This window comes from Typha angustifolia, chromosome 7 (assembly GCF_048772165.1).
Source record: "Typha angustifolia cultivar Huaian chromosome 7, ASM4877216v1, whole genome shotgun sequence".
NCBI classification, from domain to species: domain Eukaryota; kingdom Viridiplantae; phylum Streptophyta; class Magnoliopsida; order Poales; family Typhaceae; genus Typha; species Typha angustifolia.
In genome coordinates, this window is record NC_133245.1 from 3,955,870 (window position 1) to 3,982,413 (window position 26,544).

General features: G+C 38.3%; 2 protein-coding genes across 3 annotated transcripts; both read left to right on the forward strand.

The window, feature by feature from the left end:
- The first annotated feature begins 525 nt into the window (after positions 1 to 525).
- On the forward strand, positions 526 to 6,759 carry LOC140763662 (tRNA (guanine(26)-N(2))-dimethyltransferase 1-like). Its single transcript, XM_073101946.1, has 12 exons — positions 526 to 748; positions 2,197 to 2,490; positions 2,671 to 2,758; positions 2,848 to 2,969; positions 3,798 to 3,937; positions 4,025 to 4,097; positions 4,167 to 4,255; positions 4,414 to 4,519; positions 4,635 to 4,847; positions 4,955 to 5,149; positions 5,328 to 5,405; positions 5,965 to 6,759. Exons 1-12 carry the CDS (start codon positions 644 to 646, stop codon positions 6,271 to 6,273), a joined length of 1,812 nt encoding a protein of 603 aa, XP_072958047.1. The 5' UTR covers positions 526 to 643; the 3' UTR covers positions 6,274 to 6,759.
- Positions 6,760 to 10,012: 3,253 nt separating this feature from the next.
- Positions 10,013 to 25,898, forward strand: LOC140763895 (protein ETHYLENE-INSENSITIVE 2). 2 transcript variants are annotated; one of them, XM_073102271.1, is made up of 8 exons: positions 10,013 to 10,427; positions 10,524 to 11,240; positions 12,084 to 12,170; positions 12,338 to 12,445; positions 12,531 to 12,749; positions 13,896 to 14,075; positions 21,791 to 24,430; positions 25,323 to 25,898. In XM_073102271.1, exons 2-8 carry the CDS (start codon positions 11,007 to 11,009, stop codon positions 25,698 to 25,700), a joined length of 3,846 nt encoding a protein of 1,281 aa, XP_072958372.1. In that variant the 5' UTR covers positions 10,013 to 10,427; positions 10,524 to 11,006; the 3' UTR covers positions 25,701 to 25,898. The 2 variants fall into 2 exon arrangements, with proteins under 2 accessions (XP_072958372.1, XP_072958373.1); XM_073102272.1 differs by having other exon boundaries at positions 10,013 to 11,240; positions 13,899 to 14,075.
- Positions 25,899 to 26,544: the final 646 nt, after the last annotated feature.

Below are 26,544 nucleotides of genomic sequence, written 5' to 3' on the forward strand. Positions count from 1 at the left end.
CATTATTGATGTTTTCCCTTCCTTTAAATTGGCAATCTTTAGATCATACTCGAGATGTGCAACCCTTGACGTCACCATCACTGTGATGTATAACCCCAAACTGAGAGAACCATCACCTTCCCTTGATCCTTAATTTTTTTGGGTTGCTCATGAAAAACTTTATAATCTAGTAATTTGTAAGTAACAGGTTTTGCAGACTTTGGGGGCAATCTCAGGGTTTTACTTGTAGCTGAACTGATGCACACCCTCCCTATTTTTTGTGGTTGCTCACCTAAGATCTCAAAGGGGGATTTTTGTAACAGTGGCGGTTAACGAAATAAACTATTTATTTATTTCTATTTTTTAAGTTTAGATAGAGATAGTTTTGAAATTAACCATTGTGTTGTGGGGGCAACCAATGGCACCGAAGAATACCGCTCGACCGGCAACGCCAAAACAACGGATCGGGTTAGGTTGTAGGAATCCGCAATCCGATCCGATGCTTCCCCATCCGTGTTGTCCAAACACAACGCCCTAAGATTCACTCGACCAGGTCCGGAGAGCAAACCATATCGAAGGAAACTTTCGTCAGTGTCGTCCCCAATCTCTTTCTAACTATTCGTAGTTTCTTCGAATTTGGAGCAGCCGTCGCCAGTCTGACGACATGGGAGACCTCGGAGACAAGCTTAAGGGTTATACTATAATCAAGGAAGGGGAGGCTGAAATCCTCATGCACTCAAGCAACACCGTCTTCTTTAACAAGGCCCAGGTACTCCTTTTTCCAGGGTTTTAGTTGATTTCTAGTGTCTGGTAGGTTTAGAAGACTGTTTGAATGGTTTTGTGGACTGCTATGAGGAACCCAGTTGTTATTTTGATGTTTTCTCTGATGTGTGGCACTAAAGTTGCGATCTTTTGCTTGTTTATGGAGTGGCTTCGCTTGCAACAGATTTAATCGTACCTTTCCCTTTATTCTGGATTATGTGCACAATCTATAGAAATATAAGTATATAAGGTATATCGAAGAACGTAGGAATGGAACAGGGAGTTTGACTATGGTGAAAACAAATCTTATTATACAAATTGCAGCTGTTAGATTGTGGCTCAATAGTGTGTATCGGAGCTGTTATCGTATGTATCATTCTTTGTGATATAGATGACTATGCTGAGGGTTTTTCCATGAATCCGAATATCACCTGAGGTACTCCAAATATATACTAGTTTAAGTCCATTGCATTGTTCTCTAGATCATTATAGATAAATAAACATGATTTAAAGTAGGGCTGAGAGCTATACTGATGTTATAACATATCTTACCATACTATTCCAGATATATCTCTTCTAAGTTCCAGCTTTCATCGTTATCAGAAGAGTAATATACAAATACCTCTGTTGTAGTCACATAAGGTTTGTTGTTTTATTCACATTCTATGGATTGGTTCAAGGTGTTTGTGTTGCCACATGATTGTTTCCGTGGGTTCTATAAGAGATTATTTGAACCTCTTTCTATTTTCCTCGTGAATGACACTCTAATATATCCAAGGCAATAAGTTACTAAATATGTTATGAACTAAGGTAGAAATTAGATAACATTCACAGTAATGCTTGCCTCTTGCCTCTTGCGTTTAAGAGGTCATATGTACAAGTTTTGTAGATAACCTCTACTCATATATGAGGGTAAGGCTGCATATATCTTTCTTTCCCAAATCTTGCATAGGCAGAAGCTTTGTGAATTGAGACGTTGTTTCCTTAATAAGGCAAAGTTTTATCAAGATAAATAGTTAACTCGACTAATTATCTTATGATTTCTTTATCATCTGCATCTGCTTATGACATTACATTGCCCATTAGGTCACTGCAGAACATTGACTCTTGGGATAAGTGGACCCTATTAGTTTCATTTTTCTTGCTAACATAACTGAAAATTATTGAAGAGTCTCTACAAGAGTCTGTTAAATAACCAAGATGATCCATTTAAATAAATGAAAGCCTTAATCGATGCATTACAAGAGATCATGACATTATAGTATTTTGTCATAATACCTGCTACCTATGATGACCTTTGTAATTGTCCCCTCTCCCCTCTCCCCTCTCCAATCGATTTGAAGATTTATTTTCTCAATTCTTTGGTTGCTTATAATCATGCTTCTCTATTTTATATAGTTTTTCTACCTTCAATAAATATCAGCTTTGACTAGCAGCAGTTCCTTCTGTCATTAGGTTAACAATAGAGATATGTCGATTGCGGTTTTAAGAGGCTTCATTGCAAAGCGCAAGGAAGAGCATGCTACACTGTTGAACAAAAAAGGGAAATTAGAAGAAGTGGTACTTGAGGCCCCTCCTTCCAGATCTGCTCCAGAGGAGGAAACTACCACACAGGATCAGAAAATAAATGATGAGTCTGACATACAGAGGCATCAATCTGTAGATGAAATGGAAAGTACTTTAAAAGAACCAATGAAGAATGGTTCATGGAAAGGGCTGGGAGAACTCAAGGCACCTAAGGTTCTTGAGGTGATACTAAATCAGAATTCTTATTAAATTCCAATTTCAGTGAGAATTAAAATTAAGGCATGTTCACCAAATGTATAGTTTTGTTAAGAAACTAGTGTAACTTCAATACAACTAAAGATGATTGTATTCTGCTTTTATTACACCCACTTTTCAGGTTTAAATTTCATTATAAATTTGCAGGCTTTGGCTGCCTCTGGATTAAGAGCTATACGGTATGCTCGAGAAGTTGAGGGGATTGGACAAGTGATTGCTCTAGACAATGACAAAGGTATCTTTGTGTTGTTTGCAGAATATATTTTCCTTGATGTTCTCTCATTTGCGATAGTATTTGTAATTGAAGCACATTTGTTTTTGCAGCATCCATTGAAGCATGCAAGAAAAATATACAATTCAATGGTTCTGTAGCTTCCTCAAAAGTGGAAGCTCATCTTGCTGATGCTCGAGTTTACATGCTCAGCCATTCAAAAGAATTTGATGTGGTATTTCCATTATCTGTGATGAGTAGATATATGCTTATTTCCTATGATATGCACACATTATATTCATATTTTTTTACTGGCTTCTAGTGATTCTTTGCTACTTCAGAAATGTAAGAGCCTTTACCATTGGCAGTGGCACTTTTGCATCATTTTACTTTTTGGTTATTGATCTGGTAAAATGAATTCTGTCTCTTTTAACTAAAATTGTTAAACATGTATATTGGTGTACATATGCATGCGTTATATGCTTTCTGTGCTTCTCCCTTTGCTTCTTAGACACTTCTCTTTAATTTTCATTGGGCATGCCAGTGACATTTTTGTACCATATTTATTGTAAATTTATTCTATTTGTGTTCTTCCACTGTATGTTGGGAGATCATTCGCTTCATTTCCTATTGACTTATTAGCTAACTTCGATATGCCAATAATTCTCAATGGGCTGGGCCACTGGGAGAAGACCAACCCAGAATTGTTGGCTTGATCTTAAGGTTTTACCTTTGCACTCAATGCTAGAGTGGAGCAATAAAATTTAAAGAGATCAGTTCTGAATATTTGCTCAGGGTTGCTCAAAAATGAATAATAGTCTGTTTGTGACTTGCCAAGCCTGAAACATGGTGTAGAGCTGCTGGGTTTTGGCTTTGTGTTAGTGAGGTGGGTTCTGGAAAGACTGGGTTTAGGCCTCTAAGCTTAGAATCCCAAGGTGAAACCTTTCATAGGCTTAATAAACCCTGCCCTGATGTTCTTGAGTAGGATCAAAGTTCTTTTCCTTATTAACTCTTTGAAAGATATCTGATGTTAATTGACTGGAAGATAACGTGGATTTTGCAGGTTGATCTTGATCCATATGGTTCACCTTCCGTGTTCTTGGACTCGGCAGTTCAGTCGGTTGCTGATGGGGGTATTTTAATGTGTACAGCCACTGATATGGCAGTTCTATGTGGGGGTAATGGGGAGGTCTGCTATTCCAAGTGAGGTTTCAAACAAAACTTTTCAAACAGAGAAATGTTATTTTTTTGGTTCTCCTTAGCATCTTAGAATCCTTGTGTGGACACCAGGTATGGTTCGTACCCTGTGAAAGGCAAGTATTGCCATGAGATGGCTTTGAGAATCCTCCTTGCAAGCATTGAGGTATTTACTTGACCAACTAAGCCTGCTTTTCTTATCTCTCAGTTTCACTGATTCTTTCTTCTCATTCAGAGCCATGCAAATCGTTATAAGCGCTACATTGTTCCCATCCTGTCTGTACATATGGATTTCTATATTCGGGTTTTTGTGCGAATATACACGTAAGTAGTTTATTCCCTTACATCTGATCTAAATAAGTTATTTTACATGCAGAAGCTACATTTTATTTACTGGGCGTTTCTTATGACTTTCACACAGTCATTTTATTAATTTGCTTCGTACTTTGTTCAATTGTGTTGCACAATTATGAATTATGCAGTTCTGCAAGTGAAATAAAGAATACTCCTCTCAAACTCTCATATGTATATCAATGTGTTGGCTGTGATTCTTTTCATCTTCAGAGTCTTGGAAGGATTGTTACTAAGGTATGCTTGTAATGAAGTGGTTTCATCTCCATCTTAGATATGGCATTACTTGTAATGTTCAATTCTTTAACTGCCTAAAGCTTTTCTTTTCTTTTCTTGTGATTGCCTTTTCTAGAATAATAGTGTCAAATCTGCACCGGGTTTTGGTCCTGTGGTTCCTCAAGAGTGTAGTGACTGCGGGAAGAAGTTCAATATGGGTGGTCCAATATGGTCTGCTCCTATGCATGATCAAGAATGGGTTCTTTCCATATTAGCTAATGTCAAAGCAATGAAAGAACGGTATCCTGCATATGAGAAGATAACTTCTGTACTGACAACTATATCTGAGGTACTGACTTCACTCTCCCAAAAGTAGTCATAGCACATTCTCTTGATATTCCTCTTGATTTTCTATGTGTATTAGCTCGCCTAACATGGAAATGTATTGAAATGCAGGAGTTACATGATGTCCCTCTTTTTGTTAGTCTCCACAACTTATGCGCAACTCTCAAATGTACCTCCCCTTCTGCAGTTATGTTCCGCTCTGCAGTGATAAATGCAGGTTATTGCATCTCGGGGAGCCATGTCAACCCACTCGGGCTGAAGACTGATGCCCCAATGAACGTCATTTGGGATATAATGCGCTGCTGGGTAGTTATTGACTCTTTCTATCTAGACTGTTAGGTCTTCTTTGATCATGATGTTGGTAATGCTGAGAATAGCTTCTTGAGAATTCAAGTCTTATATCTGTTGAAAGATCATATGCTGGTATGAAGTTAGTAGCTAATTTCATTTTCCTAATGTTAGTATGTTATTATTTCGTATGCAGGTCAAGAATCATCCAATTAAACCACAACCACCAAATCATTCAGGAACAGTGATCCTCGCCAAAGAACCAGAGCTGCAAGTATGTTCCAAACAAAGATCTTCAATCATGCTCTTTCTTTGGGCAATCTAAGACCGCTTTAGATAATTTATGTATATGGTATTTCCACATGAATTGTGAAGGGAAAAAGAATGTGATCCTGCAGTGCTGGGATTTCCTGAGCACATGTCAAGTAGAATTTTTAGAGTATTTCTGCTTTAAGAAGTCTCCCTCCATTTCTTATTTTTCTATTATGCATCTTCTATCAGTCTGGATGTTCTTTCACAAATATTCGAGCTGAGTGGTGCAACAACAATATTATGTTCTTATTCTTTTTCCTTAGTTGTTCTGATTTGCCGTAATGGGATAACATGATCTAGTATGTAGTTATTAATAGTGTAAGGCTAGAAAATCTTCCTCAAAGGTTGCAAGAATAATTTTCCAATTCGATGTTGGATACTACAAGATCAAAAGGAGAGCAAGAAATATGATGTTGGAATTCTGATAATCTGATTGAGTTGTTTCATTGTCTTCACAAAGCTATACTAGGGCACAATGCATTGGGCTTGCATTCTTACTGCTTTTTTCTTTCACTCTACAGGCAAACTTTGCCCGAGCAGTTGCTTCTCTCAGTAAAGCACAAGCCAAGAAGGTGAAGCGATTCCTCCCAAATCCTGAGAGGCATTGGGGGCCGAAGGTTAGGGCTGGCAGGCATATAACCAGCAAGCACGTGTCTCTCTTAGGACCAGAGTTGCTCAATGGATCTCTTAACCATGAAGGGAATGGAACAGCACCAGATCTGTCAGCTCAGGAAACCAACGAACATATCATGTATGAAGGAGAGGAAGAACAGGACAGAAATGCTAGAAAGCGCCAGAAGACTGATGATGGGTCTGCGTGTGAGTCGTGATTAATAAAAAGCAACTAATATATATAGATCAATGGTGTTCTTCAACTCTGTGTTCCTCTATAACTTATCTGTTTGAGCCATGTTTGAACTAATATTTATGTTTGGGGTGTGCTGCTTCTGGTGTACTTAAATGTCCAATGGGATTCCGTAGAATTCGGATGACCATGTAAAGAAAGTGCAAAGCTCATTGACGGCACACCAGAGCATGAAGGATTTGATGCAGCAGGATCTTGCTGAAGGAGACGCTGGAAAAGGCAGTTTTAAAGCATTTCACAAGCCAGTTGACTGAAAAGAGCACTACTAACTAGTTTCTGCATCCTGGTTCATTTTTCTTTTGTCCTAGAGAGCACTCTGTTGAATTTTGATTCTTCTCTTGCCATGTATTTTGTTCTTTTTCCCTGAAATCACGTGTTCTTGGAGAAAACGTGAGTGGACAACACTACCTCGTTCTTGCAGATGAATTAAGACTTGAAAATTGCTGCAAAATGCTAAGCTTTGTTGTACTTTGTTTGGTGAAATCATTGTGAAAAATCATATGATTGGTACAATGATCATTATTTTTTTTCCTCTATCCATCTTACAGTTGAACAAATATATCTTCTGACGATTATTACATCAAAATAAGTCAAGAATCCCCAGATGAGGACTTGGTCAAATGAATGACGAGCATGTGTTGATCAGTGGCATGTCTAGATTAATTCCATGAAGCCATTTTCTTCCTTTCAAAATGATGAGAGTCAACGGTTCGATGTCTCCAATGGAGATATTTATTACTCTCGATGCTTTCTTATAAAGGCAAAGCCAACATGCCACCCCCTTTATCTAAAAGACATCCAAGTAACGCGGCCAGAGCCATATCTTAAGCATGAGTTAGCATGTCTAATTCACGTGAAAAGATTCTAACTAGATCTCCTCCAGGTTGGTGATTTGGGTTATGTTCAACGTTCACATCTCTCTCTCTCTCTTTTTCAATGAAAAGGGGGGAAAAAAGCATTGGTTTATGTAGTAGTGGTTGGATCCATCCAAGTAAAACTTCTTGTTGACTTCACACACACACACACACACACACACACACACACACACACACACACACACACACACACACACACACACACACACACACACACACACACACACACACACACACAGTAATCTTTATAACGATTGAAACAGGCCAATTAATAATTGCCTCATGATATGAGTTAACATTGACCTACTTTAGCATGCATCTTAGGTAATTCATAATTCATGACAAGATGCCTGCACATTAACACTAATTCTGCTATATTTTGGAAACTTTATCTTTTTTTTCTTCAATATATCATGAGCTTCGAGACTAATCATAGGTTAGATAAAAGAGTTATCTATCTGAGCATACCATTCCAAGTAATAAAGTTACAATAAGTTCAAAACATATGCATATAATATCTTAGTAAAAAATTCACTAACACTAATCCTAACATTCATTGGAGAATCAGATCAAATCTATCGCTTTTGTTATGAGATGGGGGACTAAATTATTAGACTTTAATAAATAGCTTATATTTTTTAGAAATTTTATTTTCAATTCATCATAAGAAATGCTCAATGAGATAGTGCTAAGATTATTAAAAAGACTTGTACTGTATAAGTGCTTTCATATTTAAATGCTACCGGCACTAATTAAATTAGGACATCATTAAATTTTCATGTCATCTAGTTAGGGATGTTTTATTATATTCGGGGCATTTAAGCATCTCTAAAGATATTATTAGACGATTATAAAATAAGATTAAGTTAAACCATCAATCACAACTTATTACCATGGTCGGTAGCATTCAAATCTACCACCTGCCCATCTCTCTCTCTCTCTCTCTCTCTCTCTCTCTCCCTCCCTCCCTTGATTATTAAATTAGTCACAATCTAATAAGGACTTTGTTTATGTTATAATATCCCCCTTTTCTTAATAGTATAAACACCAAAGCATGAACTACATCTGTGAGTGGGCAAAACCTCGGACTTAGAGGACAACCGGTGCTAGGATTGAGGAATCCCTTGGTTTAAGTGCCTAATGATATATAATTAAATTTTAAAATGCCTAATGATATTAATTAGACCTTAAATTGCAAAAGATTTGGGAACTCAATTAGCAAATTATTAGGCAAAGCTGCCAATTTGCTCATCAAAGTTCCCCCCCAACCTCCCCTAGTTGAAGCCACCAATAGGTAATAACCAAAGGCTCCAATTTCCTAAATTAATATTTCTCTCTCTCTCTCTCTCTCTCTCTATCATTTAATACTAACCTCCCACCTGCTTGTTATAAAATTCAGATCTTTTTCTTTGCATTATTACATGTAGACTATTCTAAGGTTTCCTATTTTACCCATACGCTACCTGCAGATTTAATATTAGCCAGTGTAACCCTTTTTTTTTTTTTATAGTGACTATAAAGGCTAATCACTAATGATATTTATTAAACAAAGAGCATAATATTTCTAATATATAATTTGGACACCTAAACAATCCTATCACAAATACATATAATAATTTTAATGTTTGTGGGGAAAATCAAATCCAGACTAATAAAACTTAATCCTTGAGCTCCTACGATAGATTTAGCTTATGTATCTTTAAAATTGCCGGATAACTTAACCTTATAAATTATCTCTTATCTAAGCCAACCCATCTAACTTAAATTTTGGCCACCAATAAATAAGACATACTTCTATCATTTTGAAAAAAAGAAAAAATGGGACACTATTTAGATGTTATTGGATGAGAAAAGAAAACCGAATTGGGGAGATGATGAAAATGATAAAGTGATATTTTTCATCTCTAGTTAAGTTAATTAATCAGGTGAGTTAGCTTCAATTGGCCTAGTTGAGAGGCAGGATGCTATCAGCATATCAAAATTAGAATAAGTGGGTCGTTTTGGCCATGGAATATAATAATCCGTATAAAAACAAGTAGTCAAATAAAATAAAATAAAAATATAATTCTTACATTTTCCGTGGAAATAAAATATGAATAGTTACAGCTAGACGTAATGACCTCCTCATTATTTTAACATGTTGACCCCCTTAATTATGTTAATCATCATCTAATTCTTATATTTTCCGTGGAATTATTTTATTCTTATTTTAGAGAGAAGAAAGAGGGACAATATGAGGGTAAAATGATATTTAAATATTTTTGGTCAACACTGTCAGGAGGATTAAGAGTTTTTTCTCTAGTTTAATAAAATGATTTGCGATATAGATCGAGGGTGTTTGTGGAATTATATAAGAAGAAAGAAGAAGAAAACTAAGAAGAAAAAGAGAGAGAGAAATATAAAACGATCGGCACCGTCCATGGACTCGAGATACGCGATCACGGGAGCAGCTTCGTCGTTTCCCTTTCCCTTTCGCTTTCCCAACCCCAACCCCAACCCCAACCCCAAACCCAAACCCAAACCCAAACCCCATACCTCACACCCCATATATTGGAACTATTTATTTAATACACCCAACCATCTAAAAGAATTAGATAAATACACACATGATCTCTCCCTGTCACGCTTCCACACCTCAACCCTTAACTCTGTAGCAACCCCCTCTGCTCGAAGATCTTCAAGGAATCAGCGGCCATCTGTTGCCCAAGCACTGGATCACGATGGCCCAGGTCGCGCCACGTGGCTCCTCTCATGGCGTCCTCCGAATCTTCCCGAAAATAGCATAAAAAGGGCGTAGAAAAGGAAAGGAAAATTAAAAAGGAGGTAGTTCTTCGGTTCTCTTCTTCTCTTTTTCTCTCTCCTCTCTCTCGAGCTGATACTCGTTTCCCCTACTGTTGTTGTTAGGTGTTCTTCTTTCGATCTTTTGGGCGTGGTTTGAGTTGATTGACGAGCAAAGTGGAGTCCAATCTAGCGTTTTTTGTTTTTTTTTTTAATATCTGGTGTTGAGATTTAATGGCGTTGTTGAGCTAGAGTTGGAGTTGACGGGATTTGGAGAAGCATTTGGATTTGGTGGGTGAGAGATTGGAAGGGGGATTTGTAAGAGTGGTGTGGTTTGACTTCCAGATCCTTTTCTATTTTGTTTTCATTTGATCCGAATAAGGTTGTTGTTGCCTTTCCTTTCTTTCTACTATCCCCCCTGTTCCTAGTCTCGAGTGGCCTTAGGTCAATAAGGCGATTTCGGATGGTAGCGCTTTCAGATTTAGTGATGGTGTTCTTATGTTTTATGCTTTGGGTTTTTGCTCAATTAGTCACTTGTTGCTGTCTTTTGATGTTATTGCAGGTGGATTAGTTTAGGGTCCGAGATCCAATTCGACAGGGTTCGAAAGCTAGCTCCGGATATTGTGGGTTTGTTCTGATAGAAGTTTTTGGGATAGCTGGGCAAGCTGTTCTAGTAGAAGAAGAGCAAGGTGGCTTATTTATTATATTTGTGGAAGTTTGACAGGTTGTTGCCATGTGAAGAATCTTATGTGAAGCTGTTCGGATTTGGGTTTCTTTTGATCGGGAGGTGTCCGGTGGTTGATTTTGGCTACTGCAGTATGTGAATTTGCGAGATATGGTTCTGTTTTTGCCATCTGCTGAAGAAAGTGGATTGTTAACCTTGAAATGCTTGAGTCCTTTAATTCTTTTGCAATTTGAGTAATTGATACGTCTTAGTATCTTTGCAAGACTACTCAAACTTCTAGAATAAGTATTTTGCTAGAAGGATCTCTGAGAATTTACTGGTGCAATCCCTAGTGATATTTTTAGTGGTGTCAGCTCAAAGATGGAGACTATGTCTTCCAAAGGTTCAAAGCATCATCTTTTCCCTTCCCTCGGACCTGCACTTATGGTATCTATGGGATACATCGACCTTGGGAAGTGGTTGGCAGCTGTTGATGGTGGAGCAAGGTTTGGATACGATCTTGTGTTACTTGTGCTTTTTTTCAACTTCACCGCCATTTTCTGTCAGTACCTTGCAACTTGTATCGGCATGGTTGCTGAAAGGAGTCTTGCAGAGGTATACTCATGGCTCTTTTTTTTTTTCTTTACTCCTTAGAGTATGCATTGTTGTGGTAGCTTCTAAACAAAAAGCCCTGCTCTCTATTGAAAGATCATGGGTGAAATCATTGGTTTGTGCTGAAGAAGGAAGCTTCGCATTCTGTAGATTGAACAACAAAAGCTTGAAACTAATGCAGAAAATGATGTACTATGAAAATCTTGCAATCTATTGGATCACATCTTTTTGAGTTGAAAAGGAAAGAGAAGAAACAGTAGAAAAGATTGGTTTATAATTGTTCTGTCCTACTGCTTCCCAATATCCTTAGCTCAAGAATCCTTGTAGAGATCCATCAATAATCAGTGTTACTTGGTACTGGTTTTGGCCAAGTTTGGACAACACAGGTGTCAATAAGAACCTGACTGGAACCCTTGAGAATCTGAAACATGGAGGAAGCAGTTATATGTATAGACATACTTATAGATAACTATGGATAAAAGTATAATGTGTCTACATATTCTATAGCAAAGAAGTATGAGAAGAAAGACACTTAATTATGGTAGGAATGGATTTGAATATTTGATAGTTGGTGTGTTTGGAGCATCTTCAAGTGTCCAAAGTGTAATCTGTTGTGTCGAAAAATTGAGAGTTTGGATAATGCTGGCATGAATTCGTAAAGTACTGCCATTAGCTTAATTAGTTTGTGCCACTTCTATATTGTATATGTATATACATGGACAACTAAGATGTGTACTATTTGTGAACAGAGTCCTCTGTCTCATAGCATGGTCTTAATTTTAATTCGTGGAACTTTTACCTTGTTGTACAAAATTTTCTAACATTTCTTTTTCGTTTGTGCAAAAGATTTGCAGTGAAGAGTATGGCAGGGCAGCGTGTATATTTTTGGGAGTTCAAGCAGAGTTGTCCATGATAACCTCGGATCTGACAATGGTACGACATGTGCTCTGTTGAGGACACTTACTTTCATGACAACTTTTTTCCCCTGTTACACGACCTATTCACCGTTAGTCAAAATCTAGTGGAAACCGCAAGGTTCTTATTATCTTTCCATGGTTGATGATACTAAAGTATCTTTTTTTTTTCTGTTGAGATTTCAGATTTTGGGTGTTGCACAAGGATTGAATCTTCTCATTGGTGTTGACCTCTTCACATGTCTCTGTTTTGCTACAGTTGTTTCTATTTTCTTTCCCTTCTTTATTACTCTGGTAAGCTAATTGATATTTTATCACTATCAATATATATATACAGCACCTGGATAAAAAATTTAATTGCTTGCTGGTGGTGATCCAGCTGGAGGACAATCGGTTGACAGAAGCACTGCATATTGGTATAGCAGGTTTTGCTCTGCTCTTTTATGTGCTCGGAGTACTAGTCAGCCAGCCAGAGATTCCCCTTGCAATGAATGTAATTTTCCCTAAGTTGAGCATGGAGAGCACATGTTCTCTGATGGCTCTTCTCGGTGCAAATATAATGGCACACAACTTCTACATCCAGTCTTCAGTTGTACAGGTGAGAATCAATACTTGTTCTTTGTTATCTTGTTATTAAACTGCTTACAAGACCCATCACAAATCCTATCTGTTAATTTGTCATATTAATTGCTCTGTCATTAATTGGGTCGTTAAATCCACGTTGGCATTTATGGCTTAACTATGTCTACTTAGATCTGATTGAACCTAAGGATAATCACCTGCTTGTCACTATTTATGGATAAGAAATTAACATATTTAGTTTTTCATGTCTGGTTCATGTTATAATATACTGCTCTTGATCAGAAATTACAAATAACTGGGTCATCAAATCAACATTGGCATATCCATTAAATGTCTGTAAAATAGAACATCATAAGATTCTAACTACCAATTTGCCATAAAAGCTGGAAGTCTGTGAAATATAACTAAAGATATATTGGCAGTAGAAGGCATAATCCTCAAGATGGAATAGTAGCTAAAGCTTGGAGACTGCAATGTGGGAGCATAATATGCTTTACAATAAGTTGCATAAGTCAAGACGTAAAAGGACTCATATGTGCATGTGTAATGAGTTGACTTCTGAGTTCTAAAAGGTGACACTAGGAATGTTTGTCAAATGCATATTGTGGGACAATAAAGAGAAGGAACTTGGATAATTTATGTGTACAACCCCTACAAGGCTACAACATGTGGTGAAAGCTTTATACATAGTTCCACACTAAAGAGGAAAATCTGTTGCAATTAGTGCCAAGTAGAGCCAGAGACGCCAGTGTTTGTCCATATCCAAAATTTATTGAAACCTTTCTGGCAGCCAAACCACTAGCCTCTGTGTCCTGGGTAGTCTCCATCATGTGGGAGATGGATGATTTACAATCAATGTGGGTAACCATATTTCCAGATTATTAATATGGCTAGATTATGTTTTCCTTTATGCTAAGAGTGAACTTTCAGTTTTACTAAACAAGTTGGAACAGCTAGGTTATGTGAACATGAATAATAAATTAGTATATGACCCCAGAAAATACAATATGTTCATTAGTTTTTTTTTTCATTCTGTATCATGTTTGATCCATGAAAAGATTACTTTTCTTATTCATCATACTGTTCACTGGCACATCTTTTGCTAGTTGATAATGCTTCAAATTTTCTTCTATTCTTTTAATAGGAATTTCTCTTTGTGCAGCAGCAGAGAAGACACACCAGTGCTTCTATTGGTGCCTTGTCTCATGACCACTTTTTTGCAATCTTGTTTGTATTTACTGGTATTTTTTTAGTGAATCATGTTCTGATGAACTCAGCAGCAGTTTCCAGCAATCCAGAAGTTCTTCTCAGTTTTGAAGATGCATTTTTGCTGATGGACCAGGTTTATAATCTTTCCTTATTTCTAGTAGCTTCTTGGAACATAATTTTCACTTTGGATGCTTGCTTATTAGTTTTGCTATTCTACCACTTTGATGTTGCAAATGAAAGGTCCAAAGCATATCTAAAACATAGCCTTGATTTTCAGCCATTCTGATCGAGATCGTCCATAACCAATCTTGATCCATGCCCAAAACCAGTAATATTACTGGTTTCTAAGCAGGAATTGAGCAAATCAGGTTGAAATGGGTGTGTTTTCGGCCCAAGGATTACCTTGTCGTCGGCATGTGCTGCGGCACGTGTCGACGCATGGCGTGCACAACACGGATTGTACGACTAGCACAACCAAAAAGAAAGAGAGGAAAAAGAAAAGATAAGAAAATAGAGAGAGAAACAAGAGAGGAGAACGAAGAGAAAGAAGAGGAGAAATAAAGGAGAGAGGAACTTAATGGATCCTCACCGCTACTTCTCTATCGCAACATCTGTTGCCACCGCCGTAACCGCAAAAGAGAGGGTGAAGAAGAAGATGGTAGGGTTTATTTACTTATGATAATGAATCATAAAATATTTAACATATCCTAACTTGAGTGCTAATGGATCTGAGCCATTTAACTTATCTTAATGGATCCAAATATAAGTGATAATGGATAGATAGTAACTTATAATAATGAATTACATCCACTATCCACCATTTTTAAAACCTTTCCATTTTCACCTGATTTAAAAGAAAAAAAAAATCCTAACAATGGCAATGATGACTCCTCTACGCGGTAATGGAACTCGTCGGCTCCTCCATGATGTCGCGAAACTCTTACATGAGGATTTTTTCTTTCATAGGAAGGTTTTTAAGCCATTTCGAGTATGGGTGGCAATCGGAATGTGTTAGCCAAGTTCAGGTCGTGTCAGGTCGTGGCAATGCAAACAACCAAACATGAACACGATCCATTTATTAAACGAGTTACACGGATCATAAATGAGTCATCTAGTGGCAAAAACCATTTATTGTTTTGTAAGTTATTTAGGTTGTAAACGTGTTTTCGTGTTATAAGCGGATTAAACCGGTCATAAATGAGTTAGGTAGTTAATTAAGTCATAAATAGGTTAGTTGGGTTATAAACTGCTTATTGTGTCATAAACAGATTGACGAGTCATAAACAAGTTAGCGGGTCAGGATATAAACGGTTTAATTGGGTTGAGATAATAAATACGAACATAACCCGTTTAATAATCGGGTTAGACGGGTTGACCCGTTTATGACCCGAATCCGATTAGACTAAGCTCAAACCTGTTTAAAAGCTGGGTTATCATGTCAAGTTATTGGATTGGGTCAATTTTTGTCATCCCTAACTTCGAGAGTGCCATCGGCACACTTTGTGCCATGTGCCAACTTTACATCGGCATGGTAAGTGCCGGTTGGCACAACAATCCCTTCTTTCCAACGTTTCGGCTAAAACTCACAATATCGGTTTGGAATTGACCATGATTTGAAACCCTAACCATATTGATTTCTCTTCATCTTTCTCATGCTCTCTTCTCCCTTCAGTCTCCAACATTCTTCCAACTCATCCCATCTCCTCTGATAGGGAACAATGATAACCAACGGCAAGCAACAAGTATTCTTCCAGTGATTTCAACCTCTGACAAGTATTATTTCAATGAGATGTCTTTTTCCCCTCTTTGTTTGGTTAGAGTTTTCTTTTTCTATTCCTCTCCTCTCTCTCCCCCGCCCCCCTCTCTCTCCTCACTGCAGCAGCAAAGATATGGTGGCTGCTGCAGCTACAAGAAGGCTTGCTATTGCAGCAAGGGGAAAGGGAGAGAGAGGGAAAGGAGGAAATTAGAAAAAGAAAAAGATACCTTTGCTGCTGCAGCAACAAGAAGGCCTGATATTTGTTTCTCTGGGCGACTGATCCTGATCTTGATGCTTGGAATCTTAACATAAAGGCCAGATAGAGGGTTGTACTTGCAATGTAATTTTCAGGGCATCTTATGTTTATTGGGCTATCTTGTAATTATAAGGATATTTTCTTTCAAGCTGCCCGTGATTATAATCTTTTTATTCTTATGTCATTTCAAAGTTTATTCATATCAATTCTTGTTTTTAAATATAGTAGTGAGGCTAGTTACTTATTTATCTTTGCCTTTATAACAATAAGTTTTATGTTCTTCTAGCTAGTTGCTATGGTCTATGCTGCCTAACTGTAGTTCTTAGAATTGCCTTTAACTATATATCTAAGCTTGCATATTCTCAATTGAAACAACAAAAAATTGCTTTCCCACCAAATATTTCTCTTTAACCTTGGTTTCCCTTATATATTTTTGCTGATTCTTTTTTCCTAAATTTATGAGAATTTCTATATGTCAACTCTGAACTAATGTTCAAAATTCCATATCGGGATCAAGATTGGCCATTAGGAAAAATTCGATATCAGAATCAAGATTGTCTTTCTATCTCATCTCTATTACTGCAGTAGATTTTCTACTCTAGCAAATTAGACAAAGAGAAAAGAGAGAGTGGGAGGAAGAGAGCTGAGGAAAGAAAGAGAGAGTAGAGAGGGGCTCGTCAGCGTCGGAGAGTAGAGAGAGAAAGAGAGATGGGGTGTTAGAGAGAGAGAAAAAAGAAAAAACAAATACTAACCCAAGGTCATCGAAGGTCAAGCTTGCTGGATCTTGGTCAGAGGATGTCGTCAAGATTTGTTTCGAGTGCCGTTGGTGTGGGAGAGAGTAGAGAACGAGAGAGAGAGAGAGAGATGATACAGGTCAGGTACGGGTTGGATCCTTCTCGAATCTGACCTGTATTAGTAGAAAAAACCCTAATCAGGCAGATCAACCGATCTGGCCAATCCGCCCAATACCGAACTGAAACTAGTCATCTTGGATAGGGATCAACTATGGTTGATTCGACTCTAGATCGATGAAAACTTGAAACTATGCCTTGAACCCTCATAATAGCAATACTTTTGAGTAGACATTTTCTAACCTATCGTTAATTTGTCCAACAAACTATGATCACTCCAAGTTAAGAAGTCCATGCATACGAAAATACTTCATCAAATCTGTTTGGAGTTTGACATGACCGAAATTTACATCATCAAATCTGGCCCAACTTAATAACACTTCAGTCTATTATTCAATTTAACCTTAATGACACTGTCAAATAAAGTTTCTATAAACGAATAGTACAAGTTCCAACAGGCTTGCCTCAGCTCCATTGTAGCTTCTCTTCTGCTGACACATCCAACTGCACTTGAGAGGTCTTTTTCAAGCAAGTATTTATAATCTGCAGCCTCTTCGGCATCATCTTTGCTGCCACACTATTCTTACGCTGGAGGACTACTATTCACCAACACCTTCCCCCGATGGATTGTTGTTGATCAGGTTTCACTACATCAGTGACATTCTCTTCCGACTTCTTCCGGTGTTTGGTGGGTCCATCACTTAATTCACCATGTAGAGGATGATCAGGTTAGTGCACCATCAGGTATCACGACTTGGTGGGGTGGATACATTGAAACTTATGGTGTGGCTCTTAAGGACATTAAAAAAAATGATTGTTGTAAAACAAAAGGGTTAAACTATGGGAAGTTCAGGGTAGCACTAATTAAGGACATGTAAATAAATGGTTTGATATTGTTAGACGTATCTAGGGCAATATAATTAGGAGGAAAAACTTTGACAGTGGTGTAGTAGAAGTAAAGAAAATATGTCCTATATTAGATAGAAACAATAGAATATTCGCAACACTTAGCTAATGGAGGATATTACTTGAGAGTGAGCTGAATAAAGAAGAGTTCAGACCATAGAAATAGCACTAAGATCTTCTGCAATGTTCTAATTACTTATTTTACCATGATTGTCTTTTGTGCTATGTTTTGTTAATATGATTCATCTACGTGGGGTTGAGTCAGTCGACTCGTGTTTAGTTAGTTAGTTGAAATTGCCTATTATTTTTAATTTCAAACAAAGCGGATGTAAGCCGAATAGGCAAATTGTATCTGACCCGCATGATTCTACTCTTATAGATATGAGAGTTCATGGGTTAATTATCATCGTGGAATGATAATTAAGTTTACCCAATTTTATTATATGTCTTTATCTATTATCGTAGTCATTAGATCGTCTTTCGTATAAGTAAATTTTAATCAAAGAACTTTACTGAGCTTCCTAAACCTAGCCATCTTCTTCAATGAGCCACCTTATCTTACGGTTGTTCACTACTGCCCTTTGTTCAGTTCTGACCTTTCTCCACTATTTCGATTTTATTTTTTCACCCGACCCTCAAATTCATATAAAGTCAAAACCAAAAGATCCCTAACTCATGAGGTACAACTCATAAAAATATCATAATTTTTATACGAACAAATCGGTTCAGATTTGTTTCGTATCAATGATATTAGAGCCACTGTTCCTCGGTCAATGGTTGACATGAGATCGACGAAGACGAATGTGGAAGGAGCAACTATGTTGGACCAGGATGTCACAACCTAAAATATGAGTCATGCTCGGCCATGTATCCTAGTAGGCTTGAGATACACAAAGCTTTAACTAATTGTCTCTAATATAATGAAACTCAAATTAATAACTCCAATTCAAAACCCTATAAGACAGAAATACCTCAATTGTACAATCAATACAAGTTCAAACTGTCAAGCTTAATTTCTCAAAATTTTCTAGAGGAGACTCGTTAGAGTGACCTATTTAGCGGAGCAATTTTTCAAGTACCATGGCACGCACGACCACTAGAAGGTTTAGCTCATATCATTCCACCTAGAGAGCGTGTCGATCAGGTGGTACCAATCAGCAGAGTGAACTCGATCATTAGAGTTTTGACAAGACTTTGCTGAAGCAATCTATGCTCAGTTCAGTCTGACTCAATACAAAGACTTCCAGGTTATGTTGACTAAGTAACTCGATCAATAGTAATTCAAGCTTACCTGGAGGAGTTCGAATAGATATGCAACTGGATCACCAACTGGTCGGATTCGGCCCTGAAGAGTACCTTTATTGGTGGGCTTAGGCCTGGCATTCAGGCTGAGGTCAAGGCTTTGAGGCCCACTGCTTCTAATGAGGCTTTCTCTCTAGCTGTATTGATAGATATGAAGTTGGACCTACTGAACCAGCTTCGTAAAGAGGAAAGGAGGAAGATGACTTACACCTATGACCCACTTAAGTTGACACCTATTTCAGCTTAACCTACGCAAATAGCTTAACCTAATTGCCAGCAAATCACACACCGCTTCATGTCCAATAACTTAGAGGACCGCAGAAAGAAAGACTTGTGTTTTCACTGTGATTACCATTTTACCCTCGATCATAAATACAAGTGCCAGCCAACCCACATCATGTTCCTAGGTGGTCTTGAAGATGATGAACTCGAGTCCACTGAGTGGCACGATCGGTTTTACAAGTACAAGGACGTTAGAGATTAGTCACCTTGAGGGCAAAACGTGAGAAGCGTGGTGGATTGATACGATTCGATTATGTGGGGTTGAGTCAGTCGGTCGGCTTGCCATGATGGACCACACTGGGGAATACAAGTTCAAACTGTCAAGCTTGATTTCTCAAAATTTTCTAGAGGAGACTTGTTGGAGTGACCTACCTAGCGGAGCAATTTTTAGGTACCACGGCATGCTCGACCACTAGAAGGTCTAGTTCGCATCATTTCACTTAGAGGGCATGTCGATCAGGTGGTACTAGTCAGCAGAGTGAACTCGATTATTAGAGTTTTGACAAGACTTCGTTGAAGCGATCTGTGCTCAATTTAGTCTGACTCAATACAAGGATTTCCAGGTTATGTTGACTAAGCTGACTTAGTCAATAATAATTCGAGCTTAACTGGAGAAGTTCGAATAGATATGCAACCGGGTCACCAACTGGTCGAATTCGGCCCTGAAGAGTACCTTTATTAGTGGGCTCAGGCCTGACATTCAGGCTGAGGTCAAGGTTTTGAGGCCCACTGCTTCTAATGAGGCTTTCTCTCTAGCTGTACCGATAGTGTCGAAGTTGGACCAGCTACCAGCCTCGTAAAGAGGAAAGGAGGAATACAACTCACACCCATGACCCACTTAAGTTGACACCTATTCTAGCTCAGCTTGCACAAATAGCTTAACCCAATTATCAGTAAATCACACGCTGCTTTGTACCCAATGACTTGGAGGATCGCAGAAAGAAAGACTTGTGTTTTCACTCTGATTACCATTTTACCCTCGATCATAAGTGCAAGCGCTAGCCGGCCCACATCATGTTCCTAGGTGGTCTTGAAGATGATGAACTCGAGTCCGCTGAGTGGCACGGTCGGCTCTATGAGTACAAGGACGTTAGAGGTTAGTCATCTTGAGGACAAGATGTGACAAGCGTGGTGGATTGATACGATCCGATCACGTGGAGTTGAGTCAGTCGAGTCGGGTTAGTTTGTTGAATTTACTTATTGCTTTTAATTTCAAATAAAGTGGATGTAAGCCTAATATGACGAACTGGGTTTGATTAGTTATGATTTTACTTCTATAAATAGGAGAAGTCATGGGTTAATTATCATTGTGGAATGACAATTGAGTTTAGCCAATTTTGTTCGTTGCTTTTATTTATTATCGTAGTCGTTAGATCGTATTTAGTTTCGTAGAAGTAGATCTTAATCATAGAATCCTACTAAGCTTCTTAACTCTAACCATCATCTTTTTTCATGAGCTACCGTACCTTACTGCTGTCCACCACTATCTTTAGTTGTCCGGCACTCTCTGACAATCGCCGCAACGTCGGATAATTACCAATCTGTTCAGTTCTGACCTCTCTCCACTATTTCAATTATATCCTTCACTTTGATCTCAGATTTACGTGAAATCAAAGTCAAAAGATCCCTAACTCATGAAGCTACGACCCATAAAAATATCATAATTTTTATACGAACAAATCAGTCCAGATTTGGTTCATATCATTTGTTGTGGTCCATATCGATAATTAAAGACTTGCCACTAAGCTTGCCCATAGAGCAGTTGACCAAATCCTCTCCATAATCGCATCACCTAGGATTGCATCATCGGGATAGCAAATCTTTATATAGTGATCTTGAAAAGGAGAAATGATACCAATGATAAGATTTCATGTAGTGACATTCATACCTTGTTTCTTATTTCTTTGTCTCTGAAATGGTTCTAAATAATGGTATACTCCAGCTAGCAAAGAGGATAATCGAATCAACATATTAAGAAGTTAAGGCCTCGCTTTATATATATTAAGTTTAAGTGATGTAAAGCTCTTGTATATATATGTATATACTTATGTCGTTAGGTTTTCCAGGGTGACTGCAAACCAAATATACTGATTAGTTCCTCAAATGAAGCGGTCACTGGATTAGTATCAGTTTGTTTCATTTAGCCTCATGTTTGGTGGTTTGTGACAGATACATTTACATCTTGATTATTGAGCTACTGCATTGTTAAGTATGACTTAAATACTTTCCTTTTACTCCTGTAATTGTCTGCCTGGACAGGTAGAAACAATTATCTTGATCTTGTACTACGCTTTTGCAGGATTAGAGAATCTGAATCATGCTTGCTAGTGACTTCTGTTTCTGTTTGCTACCATTCTTTTCCCTCATTTTACAGCAATATATTTAACATTTATCATTTCCAAATTTTAAGTAGTTGCAGTTTGAAATAAAAATTCATTGTAATGTGCTGAACTGATTCTTTAATATAACTTATATGCAAACATTCTCCCTTGCAGATATTTAAGAATCCTGTGGCACCAATGGTGTTTTTTCTTGTCCTTCTCTTCTCTAGTCAGATAAATGCTTTAATATGTAATAGCAGTGGGCAGTTGATCCTGCGACATTTCATTGGCATAAATCTGTCTCTTTCAGTTCATCATCTGTTAGTTAAAGCTCTCACCATCATCCCTGCTCTCTACTGTGCAAAGATATTAGGTGCTGAAGGGACATTTCAGCTATTTCTTTTCTGTCAGATTATACAGGCTATGCTTCTTCCGTCTTCTTTTATTCCCCTTTTTCGTGTTGCTTCATCGAGACTGATAATGGGTAGCTTCAGATTGCCTCGATACCTGGAAATCTTTGCTTTGTTTGCATTTGTTGCGATGCTAGGTCCAAACATTATATTTAGCATAGAAATGTCATTTGGAAATAGTAGTTGGGCAAATAGCCTAAGAGGAAATACAGGAGGTAACGTGGTGGTCCCATATACTGTTCTTCTGCTCATTTCTTGTGCATCTATTGCTTTTACACTATACTTGGCAGTTACACCACTAAAATCTGCAAGTAATGAGCCAGAAACTCAGTTATGGGCCTGGCACTGTCAGAAGGATGTGTTGGAGCCCTCTGGATGTGGAGATCCTCATCTAGAGAACATATCATTTGATGAAGATCAGGACCCTGCAGTAGAACCTACCATGGAAGATCCTTTCGAATGTCGTCCCAGCAAATTAACTGTTGAATTTCCTGATCTTTCTGAAGCAGCTGTTGAATCTGGTTATGATTCTCAACCATCTTCTTATGGTGCCAGTATTACTGTAACCCGTCTCGACCCAACATATCCTCCTGAGGAACCAAAGTCACTTGTTGAAATGGATTTGCCTGTAAACGAGATATCAGGTGGTGAAATATCAGATTCCAGCACTGTGCTGACTGCTGAGTCAAAGGGGTTAGTTGAAAAGGATGTGGAAGGTGAAGCAGATGTTCACATGGACAAAGATAATGAGAAAGAAGATTCTGAAAAGCCCCTTGGAGGAGCTTTCCCCCCTTCTGCATTTGAAGATCCAAGATCTTTTACTGGCTTAAAGGAAAAAGGTTATGACACGAATAATGACAGCGGGAGTCTGTCAAAGCTCTCTGGATTAGGCCGTGCAGCAAGACGTCAATTGGCTGCTATTTTGGATGAGTTTTGGGGTCATTTGTTCGACTTTCATGGTAAGCTCACTCAAGAAGCAAGCATGAAAAAGTTAGATGTTTTGCTGGGATTAGATTTGAGAATAGTTGGTTCTTCAGTAAAAGTGGATACTTCAAGCAATGAATCGTCCAAGAATCCCTTTAAAGAAGCAGAGAAGGGAGTTAAACTGTCAGCAAACTCGGGAAGCTTCATATCTCCTAGTCAAAAAAGATTTTCTGATTTAGATTTATCTTATGGGCTTCAGATGGGATCCCCATCTTGGTCTCAAAATATGCAATTATTGAACACACACGTGCAAAATTCAAGCAGCAGCATACTTGAGTCTAGTGAAAAACTTAATTCAAACTATAATATGCCCCCTCAATGTGATGCCCGGGATTATCAACCAGCTACTATACATGGGTATCAGATTGCAAGCTATCTGAAAGGGATTAATGCAGGTCGGACACCCTACTCAAACATTTCACTGGACCAGCAACCGTCTTCTAACTCTTCATTCATTCCAAGTCTTGGAGATTCAGTTATGTATGCTCCTGGGCAAAACAGATTAGTTTCTTTTGGGACATCTGGTCCAGATAGCCCAACAGCTTCTCAAGTTAGCAGATTGCAGACAGAAAGACCTTATTATGACCCTTCTTTAATTGAATCTAGTGAAAATATTGGCTCTTCAGTTTACGCAAAGAAGTACCATAGTTCACCTGATATATCTGCTCTAATTGCGGCTAGTAGGAGTTCCTTTTTAAATGACGGGCAGTGGGGTGGTCCTATTGGTCCGCGGCCTTCTTTAGGTAGGATGACATCTGAAAGGTCACATTATGTGAACCTTACATCTAGGGCTGGAGTTCCAATAGCATTTGATGAGCTTTCTCCACCCAAACTCCATGCGAATGTTTTTAGTTCACAGTCAAATCTCAATCCTGATGCCAAATCTCTTTGGTCTAGGCAACCGTTTGAGCAATTATTTGGTGTGACTACTATGAGACAAAACAGTAGAGATGCAGGAGTTGATCATAATTTAAGCATTCCTGCCAAGGAGACCTTCTCTTATGCAGAGTCTGAAACCAAGCTTCTTCAGTCTCTTAGGTTTTGCATCATGAAACTCTTAAAATTGGAAGGATCAGAATGGCTCTTTAGACAAAATGGTGGGTATGATGAAGGGCTAATTGATCGTGTTGCTGCAACTGAGAGATACTTACAAGGAGATGCTACTGAAATAAATCAGGTATGCATGATGGAGATTCAGCACCTATCTTCTGATCAGAAGTTAAGTTCACTCCAGAGGAATGGTGAAGCAGATGCTCCTTTCCTTCGGTCATTGCCGAATTGTGGAGATAATTGCATATGGCGGGCAGCTCTGGTAGTGAGTTTTGGTGTGTGGTGCATTCGTCGGACCCTGGAGTTGTCACTCGTGGAGAGTCGGCCAGAGCTTTGGGGCAAATACACATATGTTCTCAACCGCCTTCAGGTAAATTTTCAAAACATTATCCATACATTATCATGAACATTTGCGAGAAATGGAACAATTAAGTGTTGGATGCTTCGGAAGGCTTTCTAGCTGTTAATTACATTTCAAATGTTCTATTGCTGGCTACTGAAATAAGAGTAATGTGAGTCATTATCTCTAGCTTAAATATTCTGATGCTGTTGATGTACCGACCTCTATGTGCACTCAAGGAGTCTAATCTCCCCCAACATTCCCCCAACCCACCCGCCCACCCAAAGTTTACATACAGTAGCCAGATAACCTTAAATAAGCATCAACTTCTCAAATTTACTGATTGATCGCACATGTCGGCACCAGCGGGCAAGAATATTCTCTCTATACTCTTGAACACTGTTTTTGTAGATGTTATATTTACATGAGGTCCACTCTTTTCACATTTTTTTTTTAAAAAAGAATTCAAGTAAGATGTTTTTCATTTTCCTCTTCCAATTTCCTGCACCTAAGTTCTTGAGGGGTGTTATTTCTTTCCTTCCTCTTTGTTGACTAGAATCTAGTTTGTCTTAGGTAAAACATATGATAGTGGAGATGAGATCACTGTAGGGAAAATTAGGAAATATCGGACTGAATTCCTTTTTGGGTATGCTTTTCCTGTGACTGGTATAAGCATTGTGGTATACTTTTACAACCGCATCTCTTTTCTTCATTAGTCTTGGTGCCCATCTCATGCAGGTTAAGGACCACCTAGTTCAAGTTTGTTCTGTTAATTTCAGAATGTCATCACTATTATTTTACATCTGAGCTTTTCAATGTGCCTTTTTCTTTTAGCTTTTACATGAGTAACCAATATTTTCTTTTGACTTTTTTTTTTTGTCTCTTTTCTACCACAAAATGTTTAACTTTGTATTAAATACAGGGAATCCTGGAACCTGCATTTTCGAAGCCCCGGCAACCTCTCACCCTGTGCTCATGTCTTGAAGCCTTGGCAAAGGACGTGAAAAATCTTGACAACCTATCACCAACTGGGCTGTTATGTACCATCGGGAAACCAATCAAGGGAACCCTCACGACTGCCAGTATGGTCCTTGATATCATCAAGGATGTTGAAGTTTCTGTTTCTGGTCGCAAGGGTAGAACAGGCACTGCAGCTGGTGATGTTGCATTTCCCAAAGGGAAAGAGAACTTGTCATCTGTTCTGAAGCGGTACAAACGTCGGCTCTCCAGCAAGTCCCCTAATACCAATGAAATTACATCATCTCGAAAGATCCCTTCACCCACTCCCTCTGTTTTATAGTTGTTGTGGAATTATTTATTTTGTTTCCACATGAAATCATGGATTTTTTTTTTCGTTGCAAAACGTTCTTGGGGATGAAGATCCGCTGGCCTTTTTCCCTTTTTAGTCCTTTTTTTTCCATGCATGTTGTATAACAGTCAAAGGAACTCTGTTGCTAGTACTGACAACGTCGAAAGAAACTCGAGTACGATTCTTCTGCCTTTTGATGTCTGTCACCCTAACATTTTTTCCTTTCCTGGTTTGTAATTCATATGGAAAGATACTATTCTCATCATACCAAGGTAATGAAGGTTCCTTTGTTTTTTTCTTTCCAACTACATTATCCATAGTGCTTCTACAGTTTGATTGTGGTCTGTAGTGGTGTCGAGGTAGCAGAATCTGGTAGCTGTTGCTATCCTTATGAGTTGAGCTTGTCTGGGCGTTTTCATATCCGTTTGGTTCTCTCCCACCCACATTGTCCGGTTGAAGCTTTACAAAACAATACTGGGATGGCATTGGCACGTAACCATTTCCTGGGGAGAACTGAGAGCTTTGAAGCATCTTTCTAGTGGCATCTACGCAGATGGCCCTTTTATTCCCGGCAACACTTGTGGAAGCTAAACAATCCAGGCCATATAGAGGAAAATACGCTGCCGGAGTAACAAGAAAGTCCTGCAAGAAGAACTGCTCGCTTTTATTCTTTTCCGGTTTCTATCATTTGCCGGTGCAAGTTTTTCCTACGGCAGCTGGAATTTGGATTCACGAGACAAAAGACGAGTCAATATTATCAAAGAGAATCCAATCTACTCAACCAAATTTGAAAGGAACTAATTCCCGTATATAAAGATTAACTATTTTATGTCTG